This window comes from Haliotis rubra, unplaced genomic scaffold (genome assembly GCF_003918875.1).
Source record: "Haliotis rubra isolate DU_JTF1 unplaced genomic scaffold, ASM391887v1 Scf1612, whole genome shotgun sequence".
NCBI lineage: Eukaryota > Metazoa > Mollusca > Gastropoda > Lepetellida > Haliotidae > Haliotis > Haliotis rubra.
Window position 1 is genome coordinate 64,921 of NW_025765573.1, and position 11,523 is coordinate 76,443.

Below are 11,523 nucleotides of genomic sequence, written 5' to 3' on the forward strand. Positions count from 1 at the left end.
ATATTCTGGCCAACATGTTTCATAACACGTACGCATCTCGTGTACCACCGCCTAATATTTAAAGTGTCTACTGTTAGACTTATCTATAGAGCTAAAATATATATCTATAAATACCACATATCTATAAGTAGCCATACAACTTATTGATAATTCATGTTAGGAATTGTAATTCCAACATCAAAGGTTAACATGATAAAAAGGTTGTAGCGTGAGGCCCAGGTAATCCAATCAAGACGAACAAACTAGGTCGACCTTGTACGTCTTACATGACGCGTACGGATATAGTACGGTCCACCTGCACCTGTATCGTTAATTAGGTCTGTGTTCTTAACTACGGTTGCCAAAACTTTGCTTCATAAACCAAAATATCCATTTTACGATTTTTATGATAGACAAAGAAATGATTCGCCAATCGGGAATCGACGAGTGAGTGAGTGAGTAAGTGAGTGAGTGAGTGAGTAAGTGAGTGAGTGAGTGAGTGAGTGATGCCAGTTACAAGGATGTTATCATGATATTGTAGGATATGATACGGGTCACTTGCGATTATCGATTCTGATATCTCCAGAAAGCCCCAAATTTCATTCGATGTAATGGTACGATACAATAATCAGCACCTGGAGTAACTACCATTCACATTGTTCACTGTTCACATCCTAATCTGAACTTCAATGATTAACTCACTCACTCAGCATACACAGGGAGCTAAGGAAAGTCTAGCCAGAGCCAGACAATCTGCGACCTCGAATTAGGATATTTAAATATGCACATAGAAAAAGGTACCGCACACGTTTGATTTTTACCTCTATATAGCCATTTATATTCGTATCATAATTATGTTTTATTTGCAATATATAAGAGGGTGAGCACCACGTGCAATGCGTGTACCCGTCATTAGGCATTATGCACGTTTCGGTAAACTGTTCTGACAGTTCGAATTAACTTTGAAAAATACATTGATTTCGTTGTTGACAAGCAAATATGGGGCCTCCTCTAATGCTAACATCTGCTCAAAGAGAGCAAATTATTGGTATGCTGACATGTCAGTGAGGCTATGGTCGTTGTCATCCATCGATTATCAGCCGATTGGCCAGAAAAAAATAGCAATGTATGACGTTAAAGAGTAAAAACTCATAGGAAGGATACAGCGATATTCAGAATATTTAGACTTCATATCTACCATGTCAAGTAGCGTGTTAAAAGCAGAGTGGATTCCAGATCGTCGTTTGTCCCAAATCGCCTACAATCGACTGGGTATAGAGCCAGATGACCCATTACACGTCCGTTGTTATCCACAGAGCAGAAAGAAGCACGACTAGCTTGATGTCAAGCTCAACGTCACTTGAATTTGAGGTTATGGGGAAAAGACCACTGATATGACGAAAGTCGATTTATTTTGCTCATTCCTCGGGGCTCATGTGTTCGGGGCTGCAGAAACAGTGTATGTTCCCAACGGAATATCTGGAGCAAGTACCGTTTGCCAGGGGATCATTGGCGGTGTGGGCGGTACCTCTCACGTGACTGTAAGCGTGACCTTGTGACGATCAAACAAAATTTGAAAGGGCAAAGGGACATCTCTGAACACAAGGCCATTCGTCATGGACAACAATGCTTGGCCACATCGAGCATGTGCCGTTGGAGATATCTTACGGCAAGAGGCGGAAGCAAATATACATTGGCCCGCCTGGGGTTCACATCTGAAGCCCATAGAGCTTCGCTGGACATTATGAGGTGCACAATACGCCAGAGAGATCCTGTAGTATGAAATCTTGATGTACTGGAACATATAGAACGCAATACCTCAAAGTCAAATTCTGCGTCTATTACAGCCAATGAGGAGGACTGTCTAGTATGCTATTGAAGTTGGTGGATGTTACACCAGATACTGTCATTGTGCGCAGCTATTGATACTTATGTGATGTCTTGAGGGTTGTATGCCGGAAACGTAAAAATGACAACACCTTTTTACGTCAACCGACCAAAGTTACCAGCACTACCAATTGAGTCATCCGTATTGACACGTTTACTTCTATGAATAAAGTACAATCTTGCTTTCTGTTTGCGTTTACATTTGCCATGTCATTATTCCGAAGGGGTCAGTTTACCCAGACGGTAAGATATATTGATTTTTGGATAAGTTCCTTTGCTATGGTTAATGGTAACATATGCAATTCCTTTTCCCATCCGTTTATTACATGAGCCCAATAAAATATTCAGGATCCAAAATGTCATACCCCAAACCTCCTATGCCTTGACATGTGTGATGAAATTGATAACATTTCCATGATTTGCTGAAGAGTATTAACTCTTAAAGGCATTGTGTGCTGGAAAATTAAATCAATATACATTCCATATACTTCATGTTGACGCATGGTGTCTTGGGTGTTGCGACACGCTGTACCATGTCTATAGTCGTGCACAATAGTAATACAGCTGTTGTACTTAGTCTCTATTCAGTGATGATGGCAGCTCGAGCAAGGCACGGTGATTTAATATCAGCCAATGTCCTTTTGTTTGTGCCAGAGCTCAGAACGTAGCCGTCACATAACTTATTAAACCGAAAACCACATGGAGAAAATTTGGTGATGAATTTGGCCATGTACACTTTCTGTATCCTCTTGCCTAGCTAGCAAAACATGTCGTTCTGTGAGAAATACAGCAACTTCTTTCTGTTGATAGACCAACACAGCCGACTCTTCCCGAAATGTATTTCAGTCTGACGACCAAGATAATGTCATGATCCTGCCTTGAACTTCTGCATCATTGAGGGGATGAGGAGGGAAAAGAAGAAGGTGCATATATTCGGTTAACCCACATGTGTTAAGGTTTTTACATTATAAAGGTGATGCAAACGATAAAGCCCCGTCGAAGGATCAGCTTGGATCAACTGGATGTGTCTTGGTTGAATTGAATGGACGTGTCTTGATAGGAGTTTGAAAGGATATGTCTTAGCTGGATTGAAGGAAAGCGTCCTGATTGAATGTGATGGTTTAGTGTTTTATATCTTGTCTGAGAGGCCAATACGACGTGTTCAAAAGGCATCTCAGCCTAACTATATTCTCGATGTCCAATGTTTGAAAAGCTTCCATTCTGTTTTGCATGCATGAATCATTAGCAAAGCCATATCCAAAATGTTTACACATGTGGGTAATGTTGTTATCGAGATATTAGTCATCACATCACATTGGGGCATAATATTTCCTTAAAAAATGCAGAAAATGAAAAACGATCTGTTATTTGGTACCTTTTGGATAATGGTATGCCCTATAGATTATATATAATATGTTCAGTATAGTATTGGATGACGTCCCGTCATAATCAACATTCAAATATTTGGATTGCTTGATTTATATTTAGACGGGGGCTGTTTTTAAAGACACCCCCATTTTATCTTTCAAAAAACATTGTGTCCAGATATTCAAGGTGGCACTGTCTACAATATATTGAGAGCTGACACTTGAGTGACCATTCGGTGTTTCGTTTGAACCCTTGGCATCATGTATGAGTAAGTGAAACCATTAGAATAAGTTATGTCCTTATGATTACGTCATCTGAAAGGGGTGGGTGGGTAGTGCCTCCAAAGCCAGCTCTTTCAGTTAACACGAAGGGGGAGTCACATTAACAAGCGATTGTAGGTTCAAATTGCTTTTTTATGCACTTTAATATCTAAGTTTGATTCTAGCGGACTTCTGCCTATCTCAGACATCGAAAATGTTCCTTTCATGTTTTGTTTCCTGAGGTTTGTGATTTGTGAGATTTTGCGTTTTTGGGGGGCACCAAGATAATAAGTCAAACAATATGGGGATCGTGAGGCTGGAACTTAGCACAACAATTTTGCTTGAGGTTGACAGATAATATGTAGAAAAATATAGCATTAAAACAGATGTATTTGTATCATTTTCTAGGTGAGGCTGAATACCTTTTGAACGCATCTCGTATGTATCACGTCCTTAATTGTAATGAATACATTTTGCCGAAACAATGGCACTAATAGCAAGCATTACATAATTCCAAAATATTGGTTTCTTCTGGGTTTGGTATTAAATACATACAACAAGAAGACAAAGTCATCAATATCCCGAGCAATGGTAAAATACTCTTTATGCATATGTCTACTAGTTATGACTATGTAAAATGTTTTGGCGTGTATATAGCAAAGTGGAAGAACTACCCCCAAATTCAGTCGAAGCCAAACCTGTTGCCATGGAAACGTAAATATTAATCCAAAGCTACCAAAAGGCACCTGTTTAACACCAGACCTAACTATGTGCAAAGTTTGGTGAAGAAATAGTTAACGGTTTTAAAGTTCTGCTCCGGAAAAGACGAATGTGCGCGGACGGACGGACGGACGGTGTCCATTGTTCCCCCAGCAAAACGCGTTGCAGGGGATAACAAAAGATACCACATTAAGGAAGGTATAAAGTCTTTAAACTGTAGCAATTGTCACTATGAGGACCGAGACAACTGGGTATCCAATACCAACGGTTGCTCTGATTTGTCTTACCACGTGCAAAAGTTGAGTCAAGGGTGAGCCGATTAGATAGGCAAATAAAGTTAGAAGGTTAGGGTGCGGGATCCAAAGCCTATATAGTGTATGACTTGTACGGACCTGTGTCCCTTGACTGAACATAGGAAGGTAAGGACATCTTTGTTTTTCAGAAGCCACAGAGATGGACTTCAACCCTTGCTCCAATGTGAACAATCGAACCAGGGCCTTCTTGCCTTCCGGAGTCCGGTTAATGGCGTAATGACCAAGGCAGACCGGAGATAAATCTAATGTACTCTCTTTTTACAAGAACTACATTGCACATTATGTTACTTCCCCATATTAGTTCCTCTGACCGTAGAAACATTATTCAGCGTAAACATCGAACATGGCCAACATACTTATACCTGTAGACCTATAGCGTGCTTTGTCGGCAGAATTGTCCTTTATCCCTTGTCCTCGTACATGTTGATGTTGAAAGTGAGGTGTGTTTTCCTTTCAGTCACGATGAACGTGTTCCACGTGGCGGCAGTCCTGGCGGTGGGGTCGGCGGTGGACGTCACCCTCAACAACCACTGGAACGGAGGCTTCCAGGCAAAGGCCTGCATTGGTATCACAAAGGAACTGCACTCCTGGACAGCACATCTTCGTTTTGACCAAGCCGTCGACAGCATTGACGTAAATAACTCGTTGCAAACGTAAATAGATTTCAAGTGACTATTTTGCCTACATATTTATACACTTTTTTAATCGTATTCCCATATAAGCTATAACCAATCATACCACAGCAAGACGTGGGATGAAAGTGGGTCTCAAATGTTACCATGTGCACTGCAAGAGCTGACAAGTTCAGATCTCATCCAACTACTTTCCACAACGAAAGGATCATGACAAGATCTATACAGAGGGTCTCGATTCTCTTGTATCGTGCTACATAGTAACATATACATATTTTATTGTAAAACATATGATTGGGATGATCAGGTGAATGCTTTTGAAACTATCTGACGTCATTATGCATATTCCGGCTGATCAGAGAGATCTAGATCATTGTTATTCTCTACCTTTGTCCTTAAATGCCATCGATCCTGCGGCAAAGGCAGCTGCAGTTTGTCCAGCTACGTCACTTCCGGGTTTTGAAGGGGTGATCTTAAACGCGGGTCTGGCCATTTTCATGTCTTCCGGTCGTCCCCAGAAACTGTGGTCTGCCCCTCCGTTTCCAACCTTCGATATACAGCAGACACTTGTAAACGCAATGTAGCGAAGAACAGATACGTTCTTTCATATTTGGCGTTTAAGAGTTCCATTTGGTTGTGTGGAACTTGAGGAAGTAGTTGAGCGGCCATTGGGAGACTCATCTGTACATAGAGTTCTAGGAGACGCCCTGTACATAGAGATCCAGGGGACTCATCTGTACATAGAGTTCTAGGAGACTCCTCTGTACTGTAGTTCACAGGCCCGTGAGTTGAATTAGCCCCCAGAAAAAGGCGACTAACGTGATCGATTGGTCGTATCCCATTACGTACATCGATGCTCATGCTGTTGACCACTGGATTGTCTGGTCCAGACTCGATTATTTACATAAAGCAGAATATTGGTGAGTGCGGCCGTAAACAACAAACCAAATAGCAAGTTCTAAGGGACTTACCTGTACATAGAGTTCGTCTTGGCTGTGTGACACTTAAGGAGGTAGTCGAGCGGCCACTTGATGCTGTCCAGCATGTTGTCGTACTGGCCGGACTCCACGTACGCCTCCTTCCACTGCAGCAGACTCCAGGTGAGGATGGTGGTGGACCACGACATGGGGAAGTTGAACTTGACGTGGTCACCAGCTAGGAAGACATGGACAGATTCACCAACCGTAACACTTCTGCTTAGTTAAAATTCAACAATCAGTAGCAGGACAAGACCAAACATCCATTCCTTCCCCCTTTCCCTTGACACATTTGAGGTTGTCACCAGCTCAGAGCATGATGGTGTTGATATCACATGTTTAGGGACGCAATTTACTTGACAACATCTCAGCAACGCTCCCTTCAACAATCGTTGACGTCATTATGCGATTTCATCTGATGGCCTTATTTATAAGATACTGACAAATTGCACGATGTACAGTTCAGTGGAGATACCGCCTAAGCGACAAGATAACCTGGATGTGAATTCGTCTTGATAGAAAGAGACACATGGATTGTCAAGTGGCAATAGAACTTCGTACCATCCTACCATCCTCCAGTGAGGTCCTCCCCATTATCTCCCTTGTCTCCTAGGGCGGAGTCTCCTCTCCAGGGGATGGGGTTGTTGGCCGCAAGTTTGCCTGACCTCTGAGCGTCATAGAACAGAATGGACTTGTAGAGGACTTCGTCGTAGTTGTACTTGGTGCCTTCGGCTGTTTATAGGATAGGTAAGCTGTTAAACATGTGTTTACTTGTGAAAACAGGAATCTGTAGATCACCTGCAATTAAATAATAATTTGCATAACTGACATATTTGTTTGAGATTTGCCTATTCTTACTTCTTTATATTTACTTCCTTGGCACTATTGCTGGATTGTCATATAGGTTCACTTATAAACATGCCTCCCTTCTTATACATTCATGGGTTATGTGAGAAGGCACTTGCTGTTTTTGACATTAGGGAATCCATTGTCGTCGTGGCCGAGGTTGGTGAGTGTAGCAACAGCAGATGGGGCGGACGACGCCTGTGTGTTGCCGAAGAAGCGGAGTTTGATGGTGTCCCCTTTGTCAAAGAAGACATGATCCTGCTTGTTGATGACCACCCAGGTTTTACCATCGGCAGACTTTTTGTATACATCAGCTACCCACATCTGTATATCGTACACATGAGTTAAAAGAAATACGTTGGCTATAACATTGACTTTCACCCAATAAAGTCATCATCATCATCATCATCATCATCATCATCATCATCGCTACTCAATCATTCTTTTGATATCATTATCACTACTTAATCTTTCAATAATATAATCCCCATGAAGAATGATTATAACAGACAGTTGGGGAGAACATGCATCTTCATGTTACATCGTGGGAAGAAATTTACAATGAAAGAGAACCCATACACATGTTGTTACACTACGAAACTCTATACGGTTATTGTATCCACAAACTTACATCCAGTTTGTCCACAGGCTCTGAAAAGTTGATGGCTACTTCCCACCCCTCTATCCTCTGGTGGACAGGAAAACTAAATTCGGCTTCGAATCTGTTACCCCAGTCGTTGTATATCTGCATCTTGTTGGTGATAACTTCCTCACCGCCACCAATACCGGTGCCTTATAACAGCATGCATGTATTTTGAAAGATATATTTTCTTGACAATGTTCAAAGTCTCACACATTTCAGAACATAATTATAACGACTGCTATTCTGTGTTAGCATAGTATGAAAGTAACATAGTTAAACACCACAAATCCTATCAAAGTTATGAAATGGTTATTTCATAAGAGACATTTTAATTCGAATACTGTGGATTGGGTGGCTGGTTGTGACTTGCTGGTATGTCAACCTCCTCTGTCAATGGATCTGAACTACAAGTCTTACTTCAGGTTAAGCTACACGACACCAATGAAGCCCATTTCTGGTGTCCCCTGCCGTGATATTGCTAAAACATTGCTAAAAGCGGCGTAAACGTAATCTCACTCACTCACTCACTCACTCTACGCGACAACAGCTACATATAGATGGAGGCAGATATTGAAGACTGATTATTTCCCTGAACTTCGGGAGACATTGTTTGATACCTGATGTCACAAAAGGAGCTGACGTGGCGCCGACGCCGGACGTTGCACCGATGCCGGGTGTCTGCCCACTACTTCCTGGAAGTAGGGAGTTTTGTGGTCCAGCCGTAGGCGGCTGATCAGTAGGACCGTCCATACCGGCGATGTAGACTGTGGCGGAAGGGATAATATTGCCATCCGTTTTTCCCAGAAGGTTGATACAGATCTGGGAGCCAACATGTTCTTCTTTGTTCCAGTCTTTGTTGTGCATGATGAACTCAGTGTTGTTGTTTCTGGTCTCCACAATTTCAGCAGCTTGTTGCACCTTCAGATATATATATATAGCATCGCTAGTCCGGATAATCATTGTGGGTAGGATATCAACATAGCAAAATGTCACCCCGACGTGACCTTGACATGTTATTATAGGTATTAATGTTTTTTATAGTTTATAGTTTTAGTAGTTTATATCACAACTAATCTGTCTGAAAATAATTTCACCAGGACCAGACGATCCAGTGGCTGACTTCGATCACCACAACTGGGGTACGATGACACACATCCAGCGAGCACGGTGTCCCGATCCTGTTAACCGTCTCTTACTACAAGCATGGGTCCAAGCCTGTGCATTTTTACTTGAAACGCTACTGTCCAAAATACCATATTTCCTCTAGGTACCTAGACGCTTCTAATCATATCCACATGACTAATTTACCCTAAAGTCACCACAGTAATCAATAGCACCAACATGTTTTGCGTCCGTACTTGTGGAACGCAATAATAACTGGTCAGTGTATATTAGACGTTGAACGAGCCTTGTTTATGGTGTAAATTGATAATACGTACATCAAGTGACTTGATTGACTGGTCAAAGATGACATAGGCTATGACATCCGATACAAAACTGACCATTAAACCCTCCTTCCCAATGTCCAGTTATCTTAACCTCTGATTCGGCGTGCCCATTCGCCAGCAGCAGCAGTAGCAGCAACAGTCTCATCGTGGAGTTGAATGTTCAGATGACCTGTATGTAACCATATACTGTGACACATGTGACATATAGCTGCTTCACATCATAGTGGTGATGCAAATTTTATTCCACCTCTGACAGGTTCGTATATTCAGAAAATGTCATTATTTTTCATATGTAGTATAAGTATTTCTTCCTTAAGTGGCATTTAGAAGCTGGTATGATGAAGTGAAACACTTTTATAGATAGACAACTTCTTTGATGCAGTAGTAGTTGCGACGTTTCGGTGTAGATCCTAACACCGTTATCAAGCAAATGATCATCATGTAGATCCTAACACCGTTATCAAGCAAATGATCATCATGTAGATCCTAACACCGTTATCAAGCAAATGATCATCATGTAGATCCTAACACCGTTATCAAGCAAATGATCATCATGTAGATCCTAACACCGTTATCAAGCAAATGATCATCATGTAGATCCTAACACCGTTATCAAGCAAATGGTCATCATGTAGATCCTAACACCGTTATCAAGCAAGCAAATGATCATCATGTAGATCCTAACACCGTTATCAAGCAAATGATCATCATATAGATCCTAACACCGTTATTAAGCAAATGATCATCATGTAGATCCTAACACCGTTATCAAGCAAATGGTCATCATGTAGATCCTAACACCGTTATCAAGCAAATGGTCATCATGTAGATCCTAACACCGTTATCAAGCAAATGATCTTCATGTAGATCCTAACACCGTTATCAAGCAAATGATCTTAATGTAGATTCTTGCAGTTATCAAGCAAATGATCTTCATGTAGATCCTAACACCGTTATGAAGCAAATGATCTTCATGCAAATCCTAACACCGTTATGAAGCAAATGATCTTCATGCAGATCCTTACACCGTTATCAAGCAAATGATCTTCCGAAACGTCGCAACTAGTGGATATCTACTGCAACAAAGAGGTTGTCTCTGCTGTTAAGAGGAACGTGCGAATGCAAGTCGTTATAGTTGATCATTTAAACATGAAATCACCAAATACATTGCTGTTCACTGATATATGACGGTAAACTGTTCATCGACAGTACATAATATGATAATTGAGTAATATCAGCACATTTTTATGCTCTCAGGTGATGCAGCATTCGTCGCTCTGGTGGCTGCTGATGCTGGACTTGACACTGCAACGTACAGGAAGTGGGCAGTTGAGCAGATCAACTACATCCTCGGGGACAACAACTACGGCATCAGCTACCAGATCGGCTTCGGCTCCAAATACCCGAGGAGTCCCTCATCACAGATCCGCGTACGTTCTTTCACCTCAAGACATGCTGGCAGTAGTATCATTTTGAACATTTCTGAACACATCATTGTGAATAATAATTGATGAGACAATTATGTTTGTTTGTTGCACACCCACAGGAAGAATCGTGTGTATAGTTCCTGTAACTTACCATTGACCTTATTCTCACACTCTCGATGAAACACCATCGTTGTATGAAGGGAATTATCTTCTTGCAAGATGAACAATACACAATGGCTACAACTGGACAAGGCTATGAAGAAAACTACTTCATTAAATATCCAATAACAAATTTATGATTTCCCAATCATCACATTCGTGTTCAAAACAATATTCAATGTCATAAATCTTCATGGACTCCAAGCTGTCATTCGACAATAACCATTACACGACGATCTTCACTCCAGTTCCTGCCCCGACCGTCCAGCTCCCTGCACAGAGGCCAACCTACACGCTTCCGGTCCCAGCCCCCAGCTCCTTGTGGGCGCCATAGTGGGAGGCCCTGGTAAAGATGACTCCTACAAGGACAACAGGGAGGACTACGTCCACAACGAGGTAGCCTGCGACTACAACTCAGGGTTCCAGTCTGCTCTAGCTGGTAAGTATGTCGACTCAGGTGTGAGGTGCAACCGGAATTGAAGGAAATCGAAAAGTTCATACAAAGATTAAGACTGCACGTCCAATGTCGATTTTTTTAATGTTGGTAATTTATTACAATTTCTGTAACAGAACCTGATTATTAGATTTAATCATTTAGGTTAATTATGCTTTTAATTAACACAAATATTTTACTTCAGGTCTCACTCATCTTGTCAACACCAAGGAGCTGCCAGCCATTCCCGCACCAAAGTGTCATGGTTAAAAATATTTTTCTGTGAATAAAAAATATTCATTGAATTGTCCATGTACTGTTGTTAAGTTATGGTCGATCGGTATAAATTTGAAAAAATTAATGACGTAAAGGCACGAAAGATCACATGAAAAGCTTATTTCATAGGTTCTGGTAAACATTTGCTATTGTA

General features: G+C 41.4%; 2 protein-coding genes across 2 annotated transcripts; one reads left to right on the top strand and one right to left on the bottom strand.

The window, feature by feature from the left end:
* Positions 1-5,499: 5,499 nt before the first annotated feature.
* Positions 5,500-9,094, bottom strand: LOC124271578 (endoglucanase 8-like). Its single transcript, XM_046706730.1, is given in 7 exon segments — positions 5,500-5,707; positions 6,128-6,315; positions 6,699-6,869; positions 7,103-7,307; positions 7,615-7,775; positions 8,244-8,544; positions 9,066-9,094. Coding segments are annotated over 6 exon segments (1,143 nt in total). The 5' UTR covers positions 8,491-8,544; positions 9,066-9,094; the 3' UTR covers positions 5,500-5,536.
* A 1,227-nt stretch (positions 9,095-10,321) lies between these two features.
* On the top strand, positions 10,322-11,523 carry LOC124271579 (endoglucanase 2-like). The gene is given in 4 exon segments (XM_046706731.1): positions 10,322-10,486; positions 10,488-10,504; positions 10,909-11,099; positions 11,299-11,523. Coding segments are annotated over 4 exon segments (438 nt in total). The 3' UTR covers positions 11,364-11,523.